The sequence below is a fragment of the Hemiscyllium ocellatum genome, chromosome 7 (assembly GCF_020745735.1).
Source record: "Hemiscyllium ocellatum isolate sHemOce1 chromosome 7, sHemOce1.pat.X.cur, whole genome shotgun sequence".
Taxonomy (NCBI): Eukaryota; Metazoa; Chordata; class Chondrichthyes; order Orectolobiformes; family Hemiscylliidae; genus Hemiscyllium; species Hemiscyllium ocellatum.
This window is the reverse complement of record NC_083407.1, coordinates 115163896-115190531: the sequence shown is the minus strand read 5'-3', so window position 1 is coordinate 115190531 and position 26636 is coordinate 115163896. Positions and strand designations below refer to the sequence as shown.

At 43.2% G+C, this 26636-nt stretch overlaps 1 protein-coding gene across 1 annotated transcript in view; it reads left to right on the top strand.

Moving 5' to 3' along the window:
- Nucleotides 1-17542, top strand: part of ftcd (formimidoyltransferase cyclodeaminase) — a 41568-nt gene extending 24026 nt beyond the window's left edge. Inside the window, exons 9-14 of the mRNA XM_060828171.1 lie at nucleotides 1124-1250; nucleotides 2878-3039; nucleotides 7256-7299; nucleotides 11619-11757; nucleotides 12638-12733; nucleotides 17456-17542. Coding sequence (XP_060684154.1) covers nucleotides 1124-1250; nucleotides 2878-3039; nucleotides 7256-7299; nucleotides 11619-11757; nucleotides 12638-12733; nucleotides 17456-17542 — 655 coding nt within the window. The remainder of the gene's footprint in view (nucleotides 1-1123; nucleotides 1251-2877; nucleotides 3040-7255; nucleotides 7300-11618; nucleotides 11758-12637; nucleotides 12734-17455) is intronic.
- The last annotated feature ends 9094 nt before the right edge of the window (nucleotides 17543-26636 follow it).

The window sequence follows — 26636 nt, the reverse complement described above, 5'->3', positions numbered from 1 at the left end:
GGGCAGTAGAGGCAGAAATCCTCATAACATTGAAGAAATTTTTAGATGTACATTTGTGGTGCTGAGGAATACAAGACTATGGACCAAGTGCTGGAAAATGGGATTAGAATTGCTAGGTAGTTATATTTGACTGGCATAGACGCAATTTGCCAAAGGAATGCTTTCTGTGCTGTAGATTAGATTAGATTCCCTATAGATCCCTGTGATTCCATGACGGTGAAGGTTTTGAAATCACAAGATGATACATTCCCAAATCAATTTCAGTAAAAGAGTACAAAGGTTGATTGGAGCCTGAGAAATCAGTGATTATACTGACACTAGTTTATCAATGATTACTTGACTGTTGTTGAAGCATGGAACATTATGTCAAATTTTCCTTTCCTACACTCATTGGGAATGGAATCACAAAACCACCCTCAAAGTGGGCCACAATTTAGTTGCCATGGAGAATTTAGCAAGGTACAGTAAACTGACGATCAAATTCAAACCAGACAGACCAGGGGATGTCTCCTTCCACACCAAAGTTACTTAGTTGGAAGAACAGAGTCATAGAGATGTACAGCATGGAAACAGACCCTTCGGTCCAACATGCTCTTTGTATTTGCAAGGATAGAGCTCCATGTAAGAACAGAGCTCCATATATGAATATATGCAATTTCTAACATGCATAGTTATCTCTGTGAGCCTGACTGATCATGCTGAATTTCTGGTTCAAGTAATTCTCTGTATACTTTAGATTGTTCCATAAGTGCTGTCCAATTGTATACCTAACTTTGGACATTATGTCATTATGGGCTGAGCTGTAAAAATGTAGCACTCTGCCTGTTGCAAACAGCGAAGGAACAAGAATATCCCCATCTATTACCAGTTGCATCACATCTGTCATAAATTGACCGTTTGATGGCTCTACGAACAATCCGATGTTACACAACCCTGTTTGATGACCTTCGTGGTTAACACACCAGAGTGATTATCATTGCTAATAACCATCTGGGTTATTACAAGTAACATTAACAAAACATGCACCCGACAGTTAGAAAGATATTTTCGTAGATTGACGATTTTTGAGTATTTTTAGTGATTTGAGAAAGTTGCAGTCATTTCGTTTCCCTGTTTTCACCAGATACATGGTGCAGGAGGAGCAGGAGAGTCGCCTGGTTTCTTTGCCTCTGCAGGAATTTATTAAAAATGTTGGAGCTCGGTCTGCAGCTCCTGGTGGAGGCTCCGTCACTGCAGCCGTGGCTGCCATGGTTTGTACATTAAAGTTTCCAATCAACCCTCAGTCCAAGAAGCAACTAGGCCTCAGCCCGGTGAATTGATGCTGGGATGTGTGTGCTGCCATGTGTGACACTATTGCTATGCTTCATTTATTGTAAAAGTGGTGGTTCCACATTCACAAAGACAGGACAACATTCACAATTATTAATTTTAAAATTACCAATAAATCAGTTTTTGAGTTTTTCAGTGTTGTGTGTCAGTGGAGTGACCAACGAACCAATGCCTCAGCAAAATGAGACACAATCCTTCTCCCATAAAGATACATAAAATAGAAGCAGGACTAGGCTATTCAGCCAACTCAGTACTGTGGCTTCATGGCTGATCAGCCAACTCAATACTGTGGTCCTGCTTTCTATCTATGCCCTTTGATCCCTTCAGCAACAAGAACTATGTCTGAATCTGCCTTGAAAACATTCAATGTTATGATCTCAACCACTTTCTCTGACAAAGAATTCCACAAGTTCACCACTCTCTGGGTGAAGAACGTTCTCCTCGTATCAGTCCTGACTGTCCTACCCTGTATCCTTAGACTGTGATCCCTAGTCATTGGAAACACCCTTCTTATGCTTACCCAATCTAGTCCTGTTAGAATTTTATAGGTGACTATGAAAATCCCCCTCATTCTTCTAAAGTTCAGTGAATATAGTGCTAACCAATCCAGTCTCTCTTCATGCGTCAGTCCGGTTAGTCTGGTAAACCTTCGATGCACTCTTCCTACAATGTGAAAATCATTCCTCAGATAAGGAGACCAAATCTGCACATGATACTCAGGTGTGGTCTCACCAAAGCCCTGTACAACTTCAGCAACATATCCCTGCTCCTGAACTCAAATCCTCTACGAAGGCCAGCATACCATTTTCCTTCTTCACCATCTTCAGTACTTGTATGCTTACCTTCAGCAGTGGGAGGAGAAAGATTTAAAAAGGGACCTGAGGGCAACTTTCTAACACAGAGTGGTGCATGTATGGAATGAGCTGCCAGAGGATGTGGTGGAGGCTGATACAATTACAATATTTAAAAGGTATCTGGATGGGCACCTGAATTGGAAAGATTTAAAGAGGTATGGGCCAAATGCTGGAAAATGGGACTAGATTAATTTAGCAATCTGGTCAGCATGGATGAACTGGACTGAAGGGTCTGTTCCATGCTTTACAACTCTATGACTCATACCTAGGTCTCACTGCATCTCCCCTTTTCCCAATCTCTCATCATTCAGATAATAATCTCCTTTCCTGGTTTTGTTATCAAAGTGGATAACCTCACATTTATCCACATTACATACTGCATTCACCCATTCACTCTGCTTGTCCAATTCATACTGGAGCATCTCTGGATGCTCCTCTCAGTTCACCTTCTCTCCCAACTTTGTGTCATCTTTGTTGCAACAAGAACTATTATTTGCTACATCCTAATAGCACTGTCCTCCACTGATGCCATATAAACCCTTAAGGATCTGCCTTGACACAAATAGATGGGTCTATTCCTCACCACTCCATTCGTGTCTTGCTGCATGCCAAAAAGCATTTCTGACAATGAGAGTTTGGCCAAAGTGTCTCTGAACAATGGTTCTTGACTTCTGGGTCTCAACTCTTTCACTAGGGTGCGGCCCTGGGCTCAATGGTTGGATTAATGACTTACGGCAAGCGACAATTTGATCATCTGGATAGTTCAATGAGGAAACTGATCACTCCTTTCCATCGCACAATGAATGAGCTCATCACCATGGTGGATGATGACTCCAACGCGTTCAACAGCTACATGGTGAGTGGTGTACCAATAATCGATAAAGAAAATAAATTTGTTTATTCTGCGCCCAGTTCCAGAAAATACACTTTTGGATCCAAACCTGGCTAAATGACAGGAGACAGAAGGTAGTGGCAGAAGGATATTTGTGTTACTGGAGCACACTGTTGAGTGGTGTACCACAGGGATCAGTGCTGGCTCCCTTATTGTTTATGATATTCATAAAAGATGTAGATGAGAATGTTGGGGGAAGGGGAATTGATAATTAAGTTAGTGCATGACACGAAGATCAGCCGGTGACTGACAGTCTTAGTTTACAGGAGAATATAAACAGATTGATCAGATGGGCAGATCAGTGGCAGAAACAGTTAAACCCTGATGGGTGTGAGGTGATGCACTTTGGAAAAAGTAACAAGACAAGGGAGTACAAAATGAATGGCAGGATACTAGGAAACTCAGAGGAAAAGAAGGATCTTGGAGTGCTTGTCCACAGAACCCTGAAGATGACATGACAAGTTAACAGGGTAGTTGAGAAGGCATATGGGACACTTACCTTTATCAATGGTGGGTTAGATAACAAGAGCAGGGAGGTTATGTTGGAACTGTCGAGGATTTTGATTCGGCCACAGCTGGAGCACTGCATGCAGTTCCAGTCTCTGCACTACAGGAATAAAGTGATTGCACTGGAAAAAGGTGCAGAAGAGATTTACCATGATGTTTCCTGGGATGGAGCATTACAGCTGTGAAGAGAGGCTGGATAAGCTCAGGTTGCTTTCTATGGAGCAAAGAAGGTTGAGGAGGGATCTGACAGAAATGTATAAGATTATGAGGAGCCTGGGTGGATCGGATAGGGAGCAGCTATTCCCCTTTGTTAAAGGGTAAATAACAAAAGGCATGATTTTAAAGTGAAAGGCAAGGGCTTTAGTGGAGGTTTGGGGACAATTGTTTTCACCCAGGGGATGGTAGGGTCTCAAATATACTACCTGCGAGGGTGGTTGAGGCAGAAAACCTCTCAACCTTTATAAACTACTTGGATGAGCACTTGAAACATCATAACTTTCAAGGCTTTGGGCCTAGAATATAAAATGCAGAGCAGAATGCCCGTTGGCCCACACTGTTGTGCTGAACTTGAAACCAAATTAAACTAATCCCTCCTGCCTGCCCTCGGTCCATATCCCTTATTTCCTTGCTTATCTAAAAGTTCCTCAAACATTCCTATTAAAACTGCCTCCACCACCACTCCTGGCAGCACGTTCCAGACTCCTACCACTATCTGTGTATAAAACTTGCCCCGCACATTTCCTCTGAACTTTCCCCCCTCTCACGCTAAATGCATGCCCCCCTCGTATTAGACATTTCAAAACTGGGAAAAAGATTCTGACCATCAAACCTATCTATGCTTCTCAGAATTTTATAGACTTTTATCGAGCCTTCCCTCATTCTCTGCTGCTCCAGAAAAAGTCTGAGTTTTTCTGGCCTCTCCTTATAGGTCATACCCTCTACTCCAGGCAGCATCCTGCAGAACCTCTTCTGCACCCTCTCTTAAGCCTCCAAATCCTTCCTGTAATATGGTGACTAGAATTGAATGCAATTCTGGCCTAACCAAAGTCTTACAACACTGAAACATGACATCCTGACTCTCGTACTCAATTGATGCTGAAAATGTGTTGCTGGAAAAGCGCAGCAGGTCAGGCAGCATCCAAGGAACAGGAGATTCAACGTTTCGGGCATAAGCTTATGCCCGAAACGTCGAATCTCCTGTTCCTTGGATGCTGCCTGACCTGCTGCGCTTTTCCAGCAACACATTTTCAGCACTAATCTCACTGTCCTCTATATCTTTCTCCTGGATGAATACCAACGCAAAGTACTCATTTAAGATTTTGCCTACTGTTATGGACCCCTCAAGACTTTTTAAGAAAGTAGCCCAGACCCTAATTTTGATAATTGTTTTAAGCAAGTGTATAGTGGGTAATCCAGGAGAGAATCAGATGGTCAAACCACTTTGTTTTAAATAAAACAGAATTTATTTACAATATTACTGAATGAAACAAAAATGACAGAAAACAGAATACCAAATAACCTATCCAAAAACACAACAGACTATCACAACTTAATGATGCTGTTTCAAAATATTTGCAACAATCCCCATAAACATCCCTTGGCACAAAAGGAAAAAATCAAACAAGTTCTTACAAGGGAAAAGTCAGAGAGAAAGAGAGAGAGAGAGTCCATCAGCCTTTCTTTTTTCTTTCTATCACGCACACACACACACACACCCTCTGACCTCTGACTGCTCACCCTCCCCCTTGAGAATGTCATGCCACCACTCAAGAGATATCCTTGACCCTGGCACCAGGGAGACAACTCACTATGCTGGAGTCTTGAACACAGCCACAGAAACATCTGTTTGTGCCCATGATTAGCAAGTCCCCTGGAACTATCACTCACTTGGACTTTCCCAACCCTGCTGTACCACAGAGCCAGTTGTGGTGCCACAAGCCTGGCTGCTGCTGTTGTATTGTCCTGAGAGGCTATTTGCCCCCCACCCCACAACAGTATCCAAAACAGTACACCTATTAGAGAGGAGAATAGTCACAAAAGACTCCTGTACTACCTGCCTGCCTATCCTGGCAGTCACCCATCTACCTGACTGAATCTGCAGTATGACCATCTCCCTGTAACTACTGTACATTACACTCTCTGTCCCCAGGATGCTCCCCAGCGGATCCAGCCACTGCTTTGGATTGAACAGTGTGGTTTATGAGGAGCTGCAGCCAATCACACTCACTGCAGACGTTGTCGTCAGGGACACCAAACTGCTCCCTGATCGCCCACATCTGACAAGAAATGAATACCATTGCCCTAAATGCCATCTTTGCCCCTTTACACCAAGAAAGATAAAAGAATCTTACCTTTGCATATTTTACTCACTCAAGTTCAGTATTCACCTAAGACCACACTTATATCAACCGGCACCACTTCTGTCACACAGCAGCCTCTCTCAAACTATTTTGTTAATAACTTTCAATTATTTGGCTATTTAAATTAGAATGCAATCTTTACATACAGACCAAGTACCTTCCAGGCTACAACAAAAGTTCTAACAGCCTCGCTCAAGCCTTTTCTCCTCTTTTTTTTTGATGAGGAAGTACCGGTGTTGGACTAGGGTGGACAAAGTTAAAAAAAGCACACAAACACTAGGTTACAGTCCAACAGCTTTCAGAGCTGCCCCTTCATCAGGTATCTAGTGGGGCAGGATGATAAGACACAGAATTTGTAGCACAAGATCACTGGTGTTGTAGGATTTTTAACTTTTGTTCAGTTAGAGGAGAGGGGAAGGATGGAGACACTACTGTTTGAGGTTTACCATTCCTTGACCCCCGGTTCAGTCGTGGTGACTGAGCTGACCTCTCCCAGATTGCTCCTCAGTGAAGTCTCCCTGCCACCACGTGTTGGGAGGGAATGTGGGACTGATGTAAACAGCAGTAAAGTTTTGCCTTTACAGACTCATTGGGCTGTACTGTATGGTTCTGTGATTCTACAGGGTTATGGGAACACAGTAAGGAGAGCAAATCCCACAATCAGCAAGAAAATAGTTACTGACATTAGTGGTTGGTTGGGTGGGGGGTGTGGATAGCTGTGGAAATTTTATTAATGGGTTCAGAGGAGTTATCTGGGGCAAGGATGCAGGAAGCACATTCCAATATTGAAATACCCTGCAGAGGACCATTTTACCAGATCATTGGCATTGTGTTGATGGTACGCAGCCGCCACCATCTGATGGAGACGCTGCTAGTTAAACATGACACACACATAGGGGAAAGATAGTTAATGAAGTGGGTTTGATAAAATACAGTGGAAATCCCTCCAAAACAGCTCAAACATTATCAAAACAACATAAGATTTAGCCAATACGTCTACACTCTTCTAAGTGTCAGTAACATACACAGACTTTATTAAACTATTTACAAGACATGGTCAGTAACGACATGTCGCTCCAGCCTGACAAACACAATCTACAGTTCCCAGGCAATCTGCCATTATTTTCACACATGCTCTGTAGCTCTCCTTAAAACTCATTTTAGCCCTTTACCCAAAATCTATACACTGAAGATTTCATTTTGGATTGCACCCAAGCCCTTGTTGTCCTTTTAGCCTCAATGTGTGTGTGTCAACTGAAACACAGGTGCTGCAATGACACACTGAATTTGTGCTTGTTCAATGTTTTCTTCAGGCTGCCCTCAAGATGCCCAAGTCAACCTCAGCAGAAAGGGAAAGGTAAGTTCCAGACAGTCTGACTCAAACCAATTCAATAGATCTTGTATCAGCATTATAATACACAATCTCTACTAACTCACTAAATATAATAATCAACATCCAGTTTCAATTCCTTTGCGAATGAGAGCTTATTGTATTACTGGTTTCAATCACTTTGTCTCTGTCTCATCCTCACGAGCAAACTGATTCAGGTACACAATCCTTTATCCGAAATTCTTGGGACCAGTTGTTCTTCTCGGAATTTGGAATTTTTCAGATTTCAAAATAAATGACGTTTTCACAGTGCAATTTTTTAAAATCTTACCGAATAGCAGACCAGCGTGTGGCCAGTACAAGCGCTGAGACACAATGGATGCCTGCTAGTGCTAGGCCATGCCACCATGTCACACCCGAGTGATGTGCATCAAGTGAGTGTGGAGTTCGCACGTCAAACAACCTTGTTATGCAAAAAAACTTCATGAGACAAACTTCAGGTTTTGGATTTCGGATAAAGGATTGTCTGCCTGTACTCTAATAGTTGGCTGAGTTTCTGATACTTTGGATACTTCCTTAGTTGAGACATTCATTTTCTAGCAGGTTTACAGGAAACCATAAATTCTGTTGTTTTGTGGATGTTGTCGGCTGGGCCAGTATTTGTTTCCCATCCCTAGTTGCTCTTAGATACAACTGAGTGTCCCCACTCGGCCATTTCAGAAGGCAGTTACGAGACAACCACAATGCTGTGGCCATGGAGTTACATGGAAAACGTGGCAGATTTCCTTCTCGATATGGAAATCATGGGGACACTACAGCTGAGAGGTATTAATGCTAGGCTGTTAATCTAGCTAACAATCTGGTTACCTAGGTTTGAATCCTGTCAATGGTAGATGGTGGAATTTGAATTTGATGAAAATCTGGAATTAAGAGTCTAATGTTGACCATGAATCCATTACCAATTACTGGGGGGAAAAAACCATCTGATTCACTAATGCCCTTGAGGGAGGGAAACTGCCATCCCTAGATGCCATGGCTGATATGTGAATCCAGACCCAAAACAATGTGGTTGACTCTTAACTGCTGTCTGGGCACTTTGGGATAGGTTATAATGCTGTCCAAGCCAGTGACACCCTCATCCCATGAACAAATGTAAAAAAACACTTTAGTGAAACTGTTGGGTATTTTTTGACAATTGATGATAGCTGTCATGATCACCATCACTGAGACTTTCACTTTCAAATTGAGATTCTTTTATTAATAATGTTTAGATTCCACTAACTGCTGTGATGGAATTTGAACCCATGTCTAAGAGTATTAGTCTGGGCCTCGGGATTACTAGCACAGTGAGATTGTCACTCATCCAACCCCTCCTCTATCGGCTGAGGAAATCGCACTGCTGCTGCAGAGAGATTCATGTGAAGATGCTGCTTAGCCTCACTCCTTGGGTTCCTCAGAAAAGTTGCAGCACCTGGGAGTTCATAATCATGTTCCCACTGTAACTGCTCCCATGGTGACCAACCCCATAGTAACTGCTCCCATGGTGAACTCGCATGGTGACCATTCCTATGATGACTGCTCCCAAGGTAACCACTCCTATTGTGACCATTTCCATGGCACTACGTACCCTGACAAGGTGGACTGTGAGAGGATGATAACCCTTTCCGACCAATGCAGTCTGCTGGTTGGTCAATATTTTCATGATGGCCCCATAGGTGCAGTGGATGGAAATTGGCAAGGCTCAAGTAATTTTGCCAAAACCTCTTGCTCGCTCGGCATGATGACTCTCATAAGTTCAAAATCTTCTTTATAGGTTAGAGTCATAATGATCTACAGCATAGACAAAGATCCTTTGGCCCATCATATCTGCTTCACTCAAAAGCAACCACCTAACAATTCTAATCTTAATTTTCAGCACTTGGTCCATAGCCTTGTCTACCTTGGCATGGCAAATGCATATGTAAATCTCTGCCCCTAACTTTAAATTTATACCCACAGTCTTTGATCGCTCCATCATAGGGAGACGTTTCTTTCAACTATCCTATTTATGCCCCTCATAATTTTATAGATCTTAATCATATCCCTCTCAGCTTCCTCTGCTTTAAGGAAAGGAATCCCAGTCCGTCCACTCTCTTTTCAGAACTGTAACTCTACAGCCCAGCAACATCCTAGTAAATCTCCTCTGCACCCTCCTCTAATGTGGATGATATTCCTGAGGAGATTCTTGTTCACTACCTCAATGCAGCAATCTGTGATTCATTGGGAGAAGCCATATGTGTTGCCAAGAGGCTCCAGGAATGCGCCTGAGATGCAGGAATTCAGAGTCACTGTATCACCATCATCATACATCTCAGATTGGACATGGCGTCTCAGTGCAGGATCAGTTTACAGTAACATTATCACCCTTCAACGTCACTGTCAGCAAACCTAGGCCCTTGAGTTGCCTCAGACTCTCTAATGGTCTGTGCCCACGACCCCCATCTGCTACTCCCCGAATATAAAGCTGTCAATAGAAGTGGCAAAGCTGCTGTCTGAATTCGTGGGCCTGCTTCTCCCTCTTCAGCTTCCTCCTTCACTGGACAGCACCTCTTCAGAGTCATTGCTGGGCATTGCCAGCCCAATGGCAAATCTTTCCTGAAGGAACAGAACCCAGGGCTCAGACCATTCCCATTATCTCACTACTCCCACAACCCCAATTCCCGGTCAGCTCACCCCCTTCCAAGAGAAAGGAACTCCTGAAAGGGGGAGCTTAATTCGGATCAATGACTGCCTTGATCTGTTTTGGGCGAGAAAGTAAATTACCTCACTGCATGGCTGCTGAGTGGCAATGCCAACTGCTACCACCTCTTTGCCAGCATTTAGCTAATCTTGACACCATTGCACCTCAGCTCGCTCTGTATTTCAAGATCTTGCTGGGACTTCAGTTTACGTTGAGGTAGCTGGACAGGTTAGATGAAAAGACACCAGTATGGAAACAAGAGTAATCCACTTGGTCCCTTGAGCCATTGTGGACGATTCTGATTACCCCACATTCCCACCTATTGTGATAACCTTACAGCCACTTGTTTCTCTCCCTTCAAGAGGATTAAAGGACTCTGCCTCCACGAGCTATTCAGGAAAAGTTCCAATGACTCACGACCTTTCACCTGTTTTCCAGATTTCCCATTGGCAGAAGGGCCTCAAAGCAGAGGCGACATAACCCTAAACTTTTTAAGGCAAGGGGGAAATGAACAAATAGGAATATGGGGAAAAACCCTATCCCAGAAAGTGGCTCTTCCTAAATTTTTCTCAAATGTTACAAATATTTAATGTGTGAAATTGATGTGACCCCATACAGAGCATGAGATGAGGGGTCAATGAGGTTGTTCAGTTGTGACAGGGAAGGAGGGAGTTGTTAAAATGTTGTGAGAGAGACAGTTCTTGTGCCCATAACTGTCATAAAGATTTCTGATGTAGCCTTCACGTGCAATGGCTCCTCAGTTCAGCTCTGATCCTGGAACTCCCCTGTTGGACAGTCGCCATTGCTAACTCAGAGCTCTCAGGCCATATGGTCACCTGACTGTCTCATTGGGGGGCATGACCCATAATTTGGAAACCCCTGGGGTTAGGATCTTGAGTGCACTACCCAGTGGCATGATAAAGGCAAGGACAGACTCAACTGGGACTTTCAAAAGAGGACCAACACCTGAAGATTGAACAGGGGTTGCAGGGAGATGGGGAAAGGCCAGGTGAGTAGGATTGAACCAGCTTATATGTAATGGTGACCATGACAATGATCATTGCTTGCTGTAATAAACACCTAACTCCTTTTAGGGAAGGAAGTCTGCTGTCTTTCGCTCCAGTCTGCTGTAGCTGTGACTCCAGATCCATAGCAGTACGATTGACTCTGAAATGGCCTCCCTCCATTTTGGGAGAGAAAGTGAATTGCCTCACTATATGGCTACTGAATGGCAATGCTATCACTCTTTGCTAGCACTAGGCAAACTGTTAGGATGCCACTGCACCTCACCTCACCTTACCTTTAAAACCTGTAGTGTTGCAAAATAATGCTTGTGTTTTAAAACTGAGTTTATACTGAGGGAGCTGGACTGGTTAGATAAAGAGACACCAGCATGCAAACAGGAGTATGCCACTTGGCCCCTTGAGTCCGGTCTGTCATTCAATGTGGCTGATCTGATTCAGTGGCCACTCAGTTCAAGGGCAGTTGGAGATGGGCAATAAATGTTGGCCTAGCCGGTGATGCCCACATACCATGGACAAATTTCTAAACCTTCTAGGAAAGTGGACTTCTGATCAAATGGCTCATGTCATAAACTGCTGAGTTGTCTTCTTAATTCCGTTCTCAGGCGAGAAGCTGCAATGCAGGACGGTTTGAAGAAAGCAATCAACGTCCCCCTGGCCTTAGCAGAGAAGGTGAACAGTCTCTGGCCTGTCTTAAAGGAGATGGCAACATGTGGAAACCTGGCCTGCAAATCAGACTTGCAGGTACACCTGGCTATGGGTGGGGTAGGGGGCTTTAAAATCAACGCGGATGTGGTGCCACAATTGCCAGACACAGTTAGTTCCTTCTGTGTCTTGTGTTGATTCAGCTTTAAAAGTGAATGAGAGACCCAGCTTTAACAAGTTTTGGTTGGTCCTTAATGGTGGTTACCTAAGTATACAAACAGGAGTAGACCACTGTGCACCTTGAGCCATCATTCAATAGGATCATAGCTGATATGATTACTGCACAATCTTAACCATCTAGATAACCTTTCACCCCCTCACATATTGAGAAGTTATCTCTCCCTTTAAAAAAAAGACCGTCTCCAACAGCTTCTGAGGGATAGTTCCAATGACTCACAAGCTTCTAAGAGAAAAAAAAACACTTCATTTTGAAACATTGGCCCTTCATTCTAGAGTCCCCACAAGAGGAAACATCCTCTACAACCCATCCTGTCAAGTCGCTTCAAGATCTTAAAGATCACCCATAGCATCTGAATGGAAGCTTCTGGTTTTGGAAGTTAAGGATATCAAGTCAAGTACCACATAGCGGTAATGTCCCTATTTCTGGGCCAAAGAATAGGGGTTCAAGCCCCACTTGCCCCAGATTTATGTTGCAGCATGCCTGAACAGATTTAAATGTTTGTAGAGTCAGCAAGTATGTTGGTTTTGGGCTGTCAAGCCCTATGAGCTTACCTAAGCTTGGAATCTGATTGAAATGGAAAGAATATTTTGGACATACTCTCTGCAGTAAGTGTTCCCCATGAAGTTCCTCTGATATTTGAATTTGGCCCACCCAGAGAACAGAAGACTACCCGTGGGGATAACTGAGATGTACCAACACCTCTTCCCACTTTGCTCTCAACTGTCTGTTTCTGTCTAGGTTGCTGCTAAAGCTTTGGAACTGGGAGTATTTGGGGCCCATTACAACATCATCATTAACCTCAAGGATATGAAAGATCAGGATTTCAGCACCAAGGTATGATAAAATGGAGAACACTGTTTCTAAAGGATGGGGAAATAAATTGTGAGAAGGCTAGGAACAACTATTACAATCATGGATTATACCAATATTTTTATAATCCTGGACCAGATCCCATCCCTGAAATTCCATTACAATCTCGTTCAGGATAAGTAACGCTTTTTTTCCCTCTTTCACACCATTAATAATCCTTATATCCCTATCCCTACAAAAATAAATCCACAACATTCCAGTTTTAAACCATAAAAATAAACTTTAATGTACAATGTTAGAAAGCAAAACAAGCTAGGATTTAAAACTCATTATCTAGCATTCAGTATTAACATTATGTAAATATTGGTTAATATGCAGAGTACACCAGATAGCAGATGTGGTCAAGATAGATCCCATGGATTCCTTAACAATAGCACACCCAGATGCTAGTGCAGCACCATGGCTCAGTGGTTAGTGCTGCTGCCTCACATTGCCAGGGACCTGGGTTTGATTCCAGCCTCGGGTGACTGTCTGCGTGGAGTTTGCACATTCTCCGTGTCTGTATAGGTTTCCTCTGGTTTCTTCCTACAATCCAAAGATGTGCAGGTTAGGTGAATTGGCTATGCTAAATTAGCTATAGTGTTTAGGGATGTATAGGGTAGGTGCATTAGTCAGGGGTAAATGCAGAGCAATAGGTTTGGGGAATGGGTCTGGGTGGGTCAGAGGGTCAGTGTGGACTTAAAGAGTCTGTTTCCACACTATACAGATTCTAGTGACATTGTAGGTTACTAGACCTCATTAAAACTCTACCTCTGTCACAAAACCTCCAATTCTTTGCTGTTGAAGATCTTGCCTCAGAATTCCCACTGCAATAACTCCTATTCAGCCTGGAGAGCTTCCTATTTCTTCTTTGCATGCATGTAGTTGTCAGTGATGGTGTAATGGTAATATGATTGGACTAATCCAAAACACCAGACCAGTGACAAAACGTCAGGTGACAAGATTCAACCTTACAATGCCCCAATAATTGCTCACTGCCCAGCAGCTCAACGTCTCATCCCACAATTGTGTCTCACTGATTCATTAGAGTCCAACCCCACCCCACAGAGCAAACAAACCACTCAGCTTAGGTAGGCTTGCACTGCCCTCAGTCTCTCTGAACACAGGTTGCTCACCTCCACTGATTTATAGCTATGTATAGCCTTCTCTGGCTAGCTTTAAAAAAACGCCTGACTGAAACCTAGAGCTTGAATTACTACTGTTCAAAGACTCTTGAACTTATTAAAACACTTAGCCAGCAATGCCCACATCCCATGAAAGATGAAAAGAGAAAAAAAATAAAAGTAGCCCGAAGAGAATGTCATTAAATACTGCCAAAGCAATTATATCAGCTGGTCTCTCAATTAAAGTAGTCCGACAGAGATTTGGTTTTAACAATCATTGACATCTGAAGCCAATTTGTTTTTCTGTTTAAACAGTGGGACATTCCCTCTCCAACTCCATTCTGATTCTCTTCCTGCTCTCTATACACTAATCCCTCAACTTTCATGGTTTGCTTTGCCCATAATGGGCTTTGCTTTCATATACAGGTAGTTTTCCTATAGTGCCATGGTTGCATTCTTGTGCAACCCTGCATCAAACAAAAGTCACACAATAAAAATAGCACTTAAAGTGTTACTGATACAATTGCATTATAGCCAACACGCATTTAAAAAGTTCATGCTTTAGAAATAGCGTCTCTATTTGTCAATCATATTGCAGCCAGTTCAAGTTGACAAAACGCATGTTATAACAGAATGACCTGTACTCAACTGGATGTTTTAGCTGGTTGTGGTTACCAGTTAAGTCAGTGATTTTGGTGGTGGGCAGGCACTCTAATGTGTGTCTTAACACTTTTGGGTAGACAAAAATAAAGAGTGTGAGTTTATGTTTGTGCCTGGAACCCCTTGGGAGGGGAGCATGTGGTATTGATGAATGCTGTCGATGCCTTTAGATTTGGGTGGGCACAACAGGGATGCAGAGCTTTATTGTTCTTCCAATTTCAGTTTGATTTAGCCCCTTTCCACTTTCCCTACCTCTCCCTCACTTTTGATGGTTTGCATTCCCCATAATGGGATTTGGTTGTCATTATCTAATTGGCTGTACAGGTGATTTATTAGTGGTGGTTAATAGTTAAAAACAAAAAAAAGACACGATTTGGTGATGGGGAGAAAACATTCGGTTATGTGTAAGAACACTATTAGATATATAAAACAAGAACAAGAGGTTTAACATGTTTCAGATCATGCTGTTGTATGTGTACTCCATCCCGCCTCAGGCGACTGTCTGTGTGGAGTTTGCACGTTCTCCCCGTGTCTGCGTGGGTTTCCTCCGGGTGCTCCGGTTTCCTCCCACAGTCCAAAGATGTGCGGATCAGGTGAATTGGCCATGCTAAATTGCCCGTAGTGTTAGGTAATGGGTAAATGTAGGGGTATGGTGGGTTGCGCTTCGGCGGGTCGGTGTGGACTTGTTGGGCCGAAGGGCCTGTTTCCACACTGTGAGTAATCTAATCTAATCTAATCTAAAATTTGTGATTCCCACACCTTAGATTACAGCCAAAGTGGGGTGTGTTTGAATTCAGCACTGAATTGAAATTGCTGTGCTAAGTTCAGATTTTCCTAATATGAAAATTAGGACTCTCTCTCTCACCACTCTAACACCCCACCCCCATAGGCAAAAATGGTATCTGTGTGAAATAGATGAAGGACTTTCACATCCAGGCCAACACCTGCCAGTTTTAAAGATCCCAACTCTGCAAGACCGCCCTTCAGACTTAAAAGCAACTTAGTTATGCTAAATTTTTAGGAATCTCTATTTAACACAAGCTGGGTATTATATCCAAATCTGGACACGACTCTTTAGAGAGGATGGCAAAGCCTCAGACATCACATTTCTACAAATGACTCCATGGTGAAAGTGAGGTCTGCAGATCAGAGCTGAAAATGTGTTGCTGGAAAAGCGCTTTTCCAGAATGACTCCATGGACAAGCATCTTCTATCCTGTAGGCTGCAGAAGAGATTGTTCTCCTTGGAGCAGAGAAGGTTAAGGGAAACTCAACAGAGGCGTTCAAAATTACTGAGGTTTTTGTTAAAGAGGGACAAATAATTTCCATGGCAGCAGGTCAGAAAGCACAGCCTGAAATCAATTGACATGGAATTGAGAGAAACTTAGCAAATAGATCAGAAACTGGCTGAGTAATAGAGCATGAAGGGTACTGGTAGAAGGCAGTTTGAGTGATGGGAGGTTGGTGTACAGTGATGTACTACAAGGATCAGTACTGGGATCCTTATTGTTTGATATATGCATAAATGATACAGGTGAAAATATCAGGGAAATGTTAAGCAAATTTGCAGATGGCACCAAGATTGATAGAGTGTTAATAGAGAAGAAGACAGTTGTAGATTACAGGAAGATATAGATGGGATGGTCAGATAGGCAAACAAGTTCAGATGGTATTTAACCCCGATAAGTGTGAGATGATGCACTTTGAAGAAGAAACAAGATGACAGAGTATTTAATGAATGGCAGGGCACTGGGTAACTTAGAGGAACAGAAGGATCTTGGGGTAATTATTCAAAGATCCCTGAAGTTGGCAGAGCACATGCACAAGATAGCTAAGAAGGCATATGGGTCAATGGCAGAGTATAAAAACAAAGATGTAATGTTGGAAGTTGTACAGAGCATTGGTTAGGCCACTGCTAGAGAACTGTGTGCAGTTCTGGTCACCTCACTACAGGAAGGATGTGACAGCATTAGAGGGAGTACAGAGAGGTTCACTAAGATGTTGCCTGGGGTGGAGAACTTGAGCTATAAGGAGAGATTAGATAGGTTTGCAGTGTTTTCTTTAGAGCAGGGAGGACTGAGTGGGGACATGACTGAGGTGTGTAAGATTATGATAGGTATGGACGGGTGAATAGAGAGCAGCTGTTGCCTTGGTTGAGGGATCAATCATGAGAGGGCGTAGTTTTATGGTAAGGGCAGGGGTTTCAGAGGGAATTTGGGAAAAAAACATTTTTCACTCAGCAGGTGGGGGGAGTCCGGATAGCATTGCCTGGAAAGTTAGCAGAGGCTGGAAACTTTACAACTTTGGATATATTTGGATGAGTACTTCAAATGTCATAACAATCAAGGGTATGGGATAAGTGCAGGAAATTGGGATTAGCGCAATTTTAGTGGTAATTATATTGGTGAAGACTTGATGGGCCAAAGAGTCTTTTCTGCATTGCATGATTTTATGACAATGATAAGGAGAATTTCTTCTGCTCAGTCAATAGCTGAAACTGCATTGCACCATTGGAATCAGATTCATTAGTCTCGCAAATGGGTATTGGGTACACACAGTACAGCTGATGGGTTACTGCAGGGCTTTGCGGAGGTTGGGCAAGGGACAGCACACCAAGAAATAGTGGCTCCTTTGTTCATCAGGATAATTAGGAGTACCTCCTGTGCAAGAACATATCTTCAATCATGTGTAAAACAGTGCTACGTGCACGTTGATAGTTTGGTGTTGAATGTAATTGTGTCATGAGATGGATGAAGATTTTAGGTGATTCCTTAGTTTGCAAAGATAGTGCATGTGCAAGGTTTTATCACTTTCCACCTGTTTACTGTCCTAGTGCAGAACACTCTGTGTGGTTTCAGTGTTGAAGAGCTGTCAGTGCAACCTTAGAAAGGTTAGCAGTTAACATTTTCTCTGCTTGTCCACAGGCCAGAGCAAGGGCTCTTGACCTCCTGGAGGAGGCGAGACGAAACACCGTGCAGGCCTTAGAGCTGATGGACAAACGGAAGGAGTGAGAAATAAGCTACAACAGACAACAACATGGCTATGAACCATCCACCAGCAGTCCACAAGAGCCCTCTTATCCAGAGTGAGAAAGAAGAGTGTTCAGTGTAAATCCTTCAGTTTAGCTGCAGTGTGAATAAACGTTACGAGCGTTTTTCTGCAAAACAGCAGCCTTTGTTACATCATGTGTTCTTGGGGGTAGGTGTGGATGGGGGCAGTTGGTGTTGGTGGTGACAGGTGGGAGATGTCCAAAGAGCACCAGAGCTCATTCACTCCTGTTCTGATGCTTTCAGAGCATGTAGCACCAAAAGTACTGCTCCTTCAGTACTACTCCTTTACATTGATGGAACTGCAAAACAAATGAAGGTTATTGTGCCTAGCGAACCCATGGTGGTTCTTTGAAAGAGCTACCCAATTAATTCTGCTCCCCTCCCCCTTCCCAAAGCCGTGTATGTTTCTCCTTCAATTTCATTTAGAAATTTATACTGGGCCCTATATCTTTGTCAAAAGTGACTTACTTGAAACACTTTTGGCTTTCATTAGCAGGGGGATTGAGTTCATGAGCTGCGAAGCTATGCTGCACCTCTATAAAGCGCTGGTTAGGCCACACTTGGAATATCGTGTTCAGTTGTGGTTGCCTCATTATAGGAAGGATGTGGAAGCTTTGGAGAGGGTGCAGAGGAGATTTACCAGGATGCAGCCTGCACTTAAGGGTGCATCTTCCGAGGAAAGGTTGAGAGAGCTAGGGCTTTTCTCATTTTAACAAAGAAGGATGAAGGATGAGAGGTGACTTGATAGAGGTGTATAAGATGACGAGAGGTATAGAAAGAGTGGATAGCCGTAGAGTTTTTCCCAGGGTGGAAATGGCTATCACGAGGGGGCATAATTTTAAGGTGACTGGAGGACGATTTACGGGAGATGTCAGAGATAAGTTCTTTTCACAGAGAGTAGTGGTTGCTTGGAAAGCAGTGGTAGTAGACTCAGACACATACATTAGGGACATTTAAACAACTCTTGGATAGGCACGTGGATGATAGTAAAATGTAGGCTATGTAGTAAGAAAGTTAGCCACCAGGATACATGAACACCAGCTAGCCACAAAAAGACACGACCCTCTCTCCCTCGTAGCCCTACACACGGATGAAAAAAACCACCATTTCAACTGGGACAACATATCTATCCTGGGACAGGCTAAGTAAAGACATGCCAGAGAATTCCTAGAGGCCTGGCACTCCAACCACAACGCCATAAATAAACGCACAGATCTAGGTGCCATCTATCAACCCCTCAGAAAACGAACAGGAAATGACATCACCACAAACCCCAGGAACCCCATCCAGGAGAAAGATATAAATAGAAAGCAGGAGACAACAGCTTCGCTTCACTTGGAGGTCGCCACTGATGATGTTACCTAGCCAGGTAATGAAATGTCTGGATATCAAACCTACAGCTCAGTGAGCAAACCTATACCCTAAACCTCAACCTGAGCTACAAACCTTCACAAATCTTGCAAAAAGTAGGCTATGTAGGTTAGTTTGATCTTAGAGTAGGATGAAAGGTCGGCACAACATCAAAGGCCAAAGAACCTGCACTGTTCTGTTCTATGTTCTATACTGTACACAGTCCCAAGGGATCTTGCTCAGATAGATGTTGAAAGCATATTTCCTCCTGTGGAAGAATCTAGAGCTAGGGGTTATCATTTAGAAATTATTTTCTCACACACCCACTCTCTTTCTCTCTCAGTCTGTCTTTTACAGACACAATCTTTCACACATACACATCCTCTGTCACACAAACACTCTCACTCACATTTTCTCATACACAAACTCTTCTCTCACACATACACTCTCATACTGTCTCTCTCACTCACACGCACACTCTCTGACCCAATCTGTCTGTCTCTCACACACACACACATGTATTCCCTCTGCTTTACATGTACACTCATTCAATACTCTGCCCTACTTCTCCAGTATCCTTCAGTGGTCAGTACTTGTGTGCTTGGGTGCGAGTAAAGTTGGGCTATGTTTCTCAGTCTGCAACTGGCTGTCCAAACCAAGGGCCACAAGGCATTGCTCCAGGATAATTGACTCTGGTCCCCTGTCCTGGAGCTGCATACTTACTGGGAACTGGTATCCCAGCACATTGCGATACCTGAGAGAGTGCAGTGCTGCCCAAGACCACAAACCTTCCACTCCAAAAGTATAGGCGCCAGTGACTAGCACTGTTTTTAATCTTTCTCCTGGGCACTGGTTAGGCCACATTATTATAACCTCTCATGTCCCATCCTGATTATGAAATTCAGTTGTGTTCTCCCAGTGAAGTTCAATGAGGCATCCTTCGGCCATGTCGTGTTCACTAGGTTATTGGGAGGAGCTGTGTTTAAGATGATCTACCAGTTTACTTTATAAAATGTATGTAGACATGGTCCAAAGTCCAGGCAGTTTGGTAGAAATTTGAAACACTCACTTCCACAGGCATTATTGCTGCCAGCTCAACTGTTACATAGAACGTAGAGCGTTACAGCGCAGTACAGTCCCTTCGGCCCTCCATGTCACGCCAACCTGTGAAATTCATCTGATGCCCATCTAACCTACACCATCCCATTATTATCCATTTGTATGTCCAATGTCCATTTCAATGCCCTTAATGTCGGCAAAACTACTACTGTTGCAGGCAGGCCGTTCCACATCCCAATTACTCTGAGTAAAGAAACTACACCTGACATCTGTCCTGAATCTATCACCCCTCAATTTAAAGCTATGCCCCCTTGCGTTAGCCTTCACCGCCTGAGGAAAAAGGCTCCAATTATCTACTCTATCTAACCTTCTGATTATCTCATACGTCTCGATTAAGTCACCCCTCAACCTTCTTCTCTCCAACAAAAACAGCCTCAGTCCCCACAGCTTTTCCTCGTAAGACCTTCCCTCCATACCAGGCAACATCCTAGTAAATCTCCTCTGAACCCTTTCCAAAGCTTCCACAACCTTCCCATAATGCTGGGACCAGAACTGTACATAATACTCCAGGTGCGGCCTTATCTGTGTCTTGTACAGCTGCAACATGAACTCGTGGCTCTGAAAGTCAACCACCCTACCAATAAACACCAACATACCATATGACTTCTTAACAACCCTACCCACCTGGGTGGCAACTTTCAGGGATTTATGCACCTGGACACTGAGATCTCTCTGTTTATCTACACTGCCAAGAATTCTACCGTTAGCCCAGTACTCTGCATTCCTGTTTCTTCTTCCAGAAGTGAATTACCTCACACTTTTCGGCATTAAACTCCCTTTGCCACTTCTCAGCCCAGCTCTGCATCTTATCTATGTCCCTCTGTAACCCACAATATCCTTCAGCACTACCCACAACTCTGCCTATCGTAGTGTCATCCGCAAATTTACTAACCCATCCTTCTACGCCAACATCCAGATCATTTATAAAAATGACAAACTGCAGTGGCCCCAAAACAGATCCTCACCACATTCCACTGGTAACTGAGCTCCAGGATGAACACTTCCCATCAACCACCACCTTCTGTCTTCTTTCAGCTAGCCAATTTCTGATCCAAATGCTAAATCACCCTCAATCCCGAAACTCCGTATTTTGTGCAATAGCCTATGTGGAACCTTATCAAACACCTTATTGAAGTCCATAACCACCACATCAACCACTTAACCTTCATCCACCTGTTTTGTCACCTTCACGAAGAACTCAATAAGGTTAGAGAAGTATGACCTACCCTTCACAAAGCCATGTTGACTATGCTTAATCAAATTATTCTTTTCCAGATGATTCTAAATCCTATCTCTTATAACCTTTTCCAAACATCTTACCCACAACCGAAGTAAGACTCACTGGCTTATAATTACCAGGGTTGTCCCGTCTCCCCTTCTTAAACAAGGGAAAAACATTTGCTATCCTCCAGTCTTCTGGCACTACTCCTGTCGACAGTGATGACATAAAGATCAAAGCCAAAGACTCTGCAATCTCCTCCGTGGTATCCCAGAGAATGAGATAAATCCCATCCTATCTATTTTCAGATCTTCCAAAATTGGTAAAACCACTTTTTTGTCAACCACAATCCCATTTAATTTAGTAGCCTGTATCTCCATACTCTCACTAACATTGCCCTTTTCCAACGTGAACACTGACGAAAAGTATCCATTAAGCACTTTCCCTAGGTCCTCAGATTCCACACACAAGCTCCCACTACTATCCTTGACTGACCCTCATCTTACTCTAGTCATTCTTTATTCCTGATTAACCTATAGAAGGCCTTAGGGTTTTCCTTGATCTTATTCGTCAACAACTTTTCATGTCCCCTCCTGGCTCTTCTTAGCCTTCTCTTTAGATCTTTTCTGGTTAACTACTAACGTTCAAGCCCCCTAACTGGGCCTTCACACCTCATCCTCACATAAGTCTTCTTCTTCCTTTTGACAACAGCTTCAACTTCTTTAGTAAACCATGGCTCCCTCTCTCCCTAACAGGTACATCAGCAGTAGCTGTCCCTTGACTAAGCTCCACATTTCAAGTGTGTCCATCCCCTGCAGTTTCCTTCCCTGTCCTATACATCCTAAATCTTGCCTAATCAGATCATAAGCCTTTCCCCCAGTTATACCTCTTTCCCCGCAGTATATACCTATTCCTGCCCATGACTATTGTAAACATAACCGAATTGTGGTCATTATCGCCAAAGTGCTCACCTAACTCCAAATCTAGCGCCTGGCCGGGTTCATTACCCAGTACCAAATCCAATATGGCATCGCCCCCTTGTTGGCCTGTCTACGTTGTGTGTCAGAAAACCATCCTGCCCACATTGAACAAAAACTGACTCATCTAAACTACGCGAACTATAATATTCCCAGTCAATATTGGGAAAGTTAAAGCCCCCCACAACAACCACCCTGTTACTCTCGCTCGTATCAAAAATCATCTTTGCTCTCCTTTCCTCTACATCCCTGCAACAATTCGGAGGCCTGTAGAAAACTCCCAACAGGGTGACCTCTCCTTTCCTGTTTCTAACCTCAGCCTAAACTACCTCAGAGGATGAGTCCTCAAATGCTATCTCAGCTGCTATAATACTACTCTTGATTTACAATGCTACACTTTTACATATTTAAAACTGAGATTGATGGGTTTGTGCTAATCAAAGGGAAGATGGGATATGAGGCAAAAGTGTGTTTGTTCAATGATCTCATTGAATGACAGAATGTGCTGAAGGAACCAGATGGTCTCCTTCTGCTCCTCTATTCACGTCAGAGAGATTGAAGAAGCTAGGCCTACAATCTCCAGCATTCTGAAGAATGAGAGGTAATCCCTTTTAAAGTTACAAAATTCTTCCAGGGCATGACAGGGTAGATGGAGATAGGATGTTTTCCCTAGCTAATGAATCTAAAACCAGAAGACATAGCCTCAGATTGGGGCAGCACGGTGGCTCAGTGGTTAGCAGTGCTGCCTCTCAGCACCACGGACTCAGGTTCGATTCCCGCCTTGGCTGACTCTCTGTGTGGAGTTTGCACGTTCTCCCCGTGTCTGCGTGGGTTTCCTCCGGGTGCTCCGGTTTCTTCCCACAGTCCAGTGATGAGCAGGCCAGGTGAATTGACCATGCTAAATTGCCCATAGTGTTAGGTGCATTAGTCAAAGGGAAATGGGTCTGGGTAGGTCACTCTTCGGATGGTCAGTATGGACTTGTTGGGCCGAAGGGCTTGTTTCCACACGGTAGGGAATCTAATCTAATCTAAAGGCAAACCATTTAAGACTAAAATGAAGAAGAACGCCTTCATTCACAGTGTGGTGAAATTTTGTAATCTACATCTCTGCAGAAGCTCAATTATTAGACAGGGTTAAGAGAGAAATTGATACATTTCTGGAGACCAATGACATGGAGGGATAAGGGGATAGTGGGAATAATATGGTGAACAAATTGGCCGTGATCTGTTTGAACGGTACAGCACAGCTGATGGGCTGAGTGGCCTACTCCTGCTCTTATTTCTTACATTCCAATCAAAGTTTCGTGATGTCTGAAGCTTAGAGACTGGAAAATTCTTGTAAATATCTGTCCCAGCCTGCCAAAAAAGGTACAAGTTGATCTTTGCCTCATTCACTGTTCAACGGATCGATTTAATACATGGAGTTTAATTCATGGATGTAGTGAATTGTTGTTCGAGAAGCAATATTTTAAAATAATTTTTAAGATCAACTTGTTCCTTTTCATTTCTACAGTTTTTGATTCAATCTTTATTTCTCTATTTTTCTTGTACCTCATTTAGCATTGGATGCACCCACTTCAACTATGTACAGTTTTGGTCGCCACATTACCAAAAGGACGTGGACGCTTTGGAGAGATTTACGAAGATGTTGCTGGTATGGAAGGTGCTAGCTATGAAGGGAGGTTGAGTAGGTTAGGTTTATTTTCACTAGAAAAACTGAGATTGAGGGGGGAACCTGATTGAGGTTTACAAAATCATGAATGGTATAGACAGGGTGGATAGAGATAAGCTTTTTCCCAGGGTGAAGGATTCAGTAAAGAGAAGCTTTCAAGGTGAGAGGTGAGAGATACATGTGGCAAATAGTTCACACAGAGGGTGGTGGGCGTTTGGAACGCGTTGCCAGAAGAGGTGGTACAGGCAGGCATGGTAGATTCATTTAAAATGTGTCTGCACAGATGCATGAGTAGGTGGGGAGCAGAGGGATACAAATGCTTAGGAATTGACCAACAGGTTTAGACAGTACATTTGGATCGGCTCAGGCTTGGGCCTGTTCCTGTGCTGTAAATTTTCTTTGTGTTCTTTAATTCACCCTTTTTCTCACACACACAGTAACTCATTATTGAAGGAGATACAGTGACGAGTCTATATTTCGCTAACATTCAGGACACCCTACTACCTTCCCCATGCTGTTATTAGTTAGCACACCCAGCAGTTGACAGTTCAAAAATGCTTTGGACAGAAAGACGTGAGAACAAATCAAGTTAACTGGACACACCATGAGGTAACCTGCTCCAGAAAATTCTAAACCAAAGAATACTTTGCGATTTTCTCATCCTCAAACTTAAATTAAAGGTGAAGACTAAATGACAACGCCTAGATAAGGGGAGAAAGTGAGGACTGCAGATGCTGGAGATCAGAGCTGAAAATGTGTTGCTGGAAAAGCACAGCAGGTCAAGCAGCATCCAAGGAACAAGAGAATCGACGTTTCGGGCATAAGCCCTTCTTCAGCTCAATGCCTAGATAAGGGCAATCTGGAGATGTGGCATCATCCTAGAATAATACTACATAAGAATAAAAGAATACCAAAAATATCCTATAGAAATACTCAGTTCGTGGTACAGAGCTTGAACATTGCTGAGAAAACAGACAGGTTGTTGAAACCTTTCATCTCTCAGTCATCAGGACAGATGCAAGAATGACAAATTTCAAAGGGAGCAACAATTTACATTGCCTGAGAAAAAGGTGCTAATTAGTTGATAAATGGTCTAAGAACAACAACAATGATTTAGGTGAAGGAAACCATTAGGTTCTGTACTATGTTTAAGACATTTCCTGCAGGTGGCAGAGTTATCCCTCAGTTTTAAGAGAAATTTCAAAGAACAAGTTGATTGAGTTGACAGGTAAACTGGAGGTGTATTATCTGGCAGATTTAGAAAAACAAGGGATAATTGATGTACCAGCATGGCACTTCAGCTTAGAGGAAATACAAAAGAGACCAAGTACTTCAGATAGTGAAACACCAGAGCCAGGTGATATACAGTTACAGGTGCTTTAAGCATGAGGAGAAAACAAAGGAACTGGAGAGAGCAAATAAAACAGAAGAGCAGAAAAAGACAAAGGAAAAAGCAGACAAGACATGGAAAGGGAGAAGGCTGTGAACATGAAAAGACAGGAAACAGAAATGAGAAAACTAGAATTCGAAGTACAAGAGAGAAAGAAAACAAGAGAATATAAAGTCAGCTTAAAACAATACAATTGTACCAGCAGATGCAGGCCCTGTTCGGGAAAATCTGAGGCATAATTAGAAGTCGAATAATGAAATATTTAAGCTTGTACAGGTCCTACCAATATTTAAGGAGTAGGATGTGGAGGCATTCTTCTTATCATTGAAGAAAGTGTTTGGGATAAATTAGTTGGACAAACCTGGGTTCCCTCTGGATGCTCTGGTTTCCTCCCACGATCTAAAGAAGCGCAGGTGAGGTGGATTGGCCATGATAAATTGCCCATGGATATGCAGGCTCGGTGGATTAGCCATGGGAATACAAGGTTACAAGGATAGGATGGAGTGGGTCGGTCTGGTTTGGATGTTCTTAATTTGGTTCTTCATTCGTTGGACTGAATGGCCTGCTTCCACACTGTAGGAATTCTATGATTTGATGAAAAATGGACTGGATATTACTGAGGCAGACTAATTTTCTTTTCATTCACTCATCAAGGTGCGATGGTCATATTTTCTCTTGGTGGACATGGTCATTGCCTGGCATTTGTGTGGTGTGAATCTTGTTTGCCACTTTCAGTCCAAGCCTGGTTATTGTCTAGGTCTTACTGTATTTGGACATGGACTGCTTCAGTACCTGAGAAGTCATGAATAGTACTGATCATTATACAATCATCAGCGAACATTCCCACTTCTGATCTTATGATGGGGGCAAGGTCATTGATGAGGGCGGCTCAGTGGTTAGCACTGCTGCCTCACAGCACCAGGGCCCCAGGTTTGATTCCAGCCTTGGGTGACTGTCTGTGTGGAGTTTGCACATTCTCCCTGTGTCTGTGTGGGTTTCCTCTGGGTGCTCCGGTTTCCTCCCACAGTTTAAAGATGTGCAGGTCAGGTGAATTGGCTATGCTAAATCACCCATAGTGTTAGGTGCATTAGAGGGAAATGGGTCTGGGTGGGTTACTCTTCGGTGGGTCGGTGTGGACTGGTTGGACCGAAGGGCCCGTTTCCACACTGTATGGAATCTAATCTAACCTAATCTAATCTAATCAGCTGAAGATGGTTGGTCCTAGGACAATACCCTGAAAAACCTCTGCACAGATGTCCCGGAACTGAGATGACGGATCTCCAAAACCACAACCATCTCCCTACGTGCTAGATTTGAGTTCAACCAGT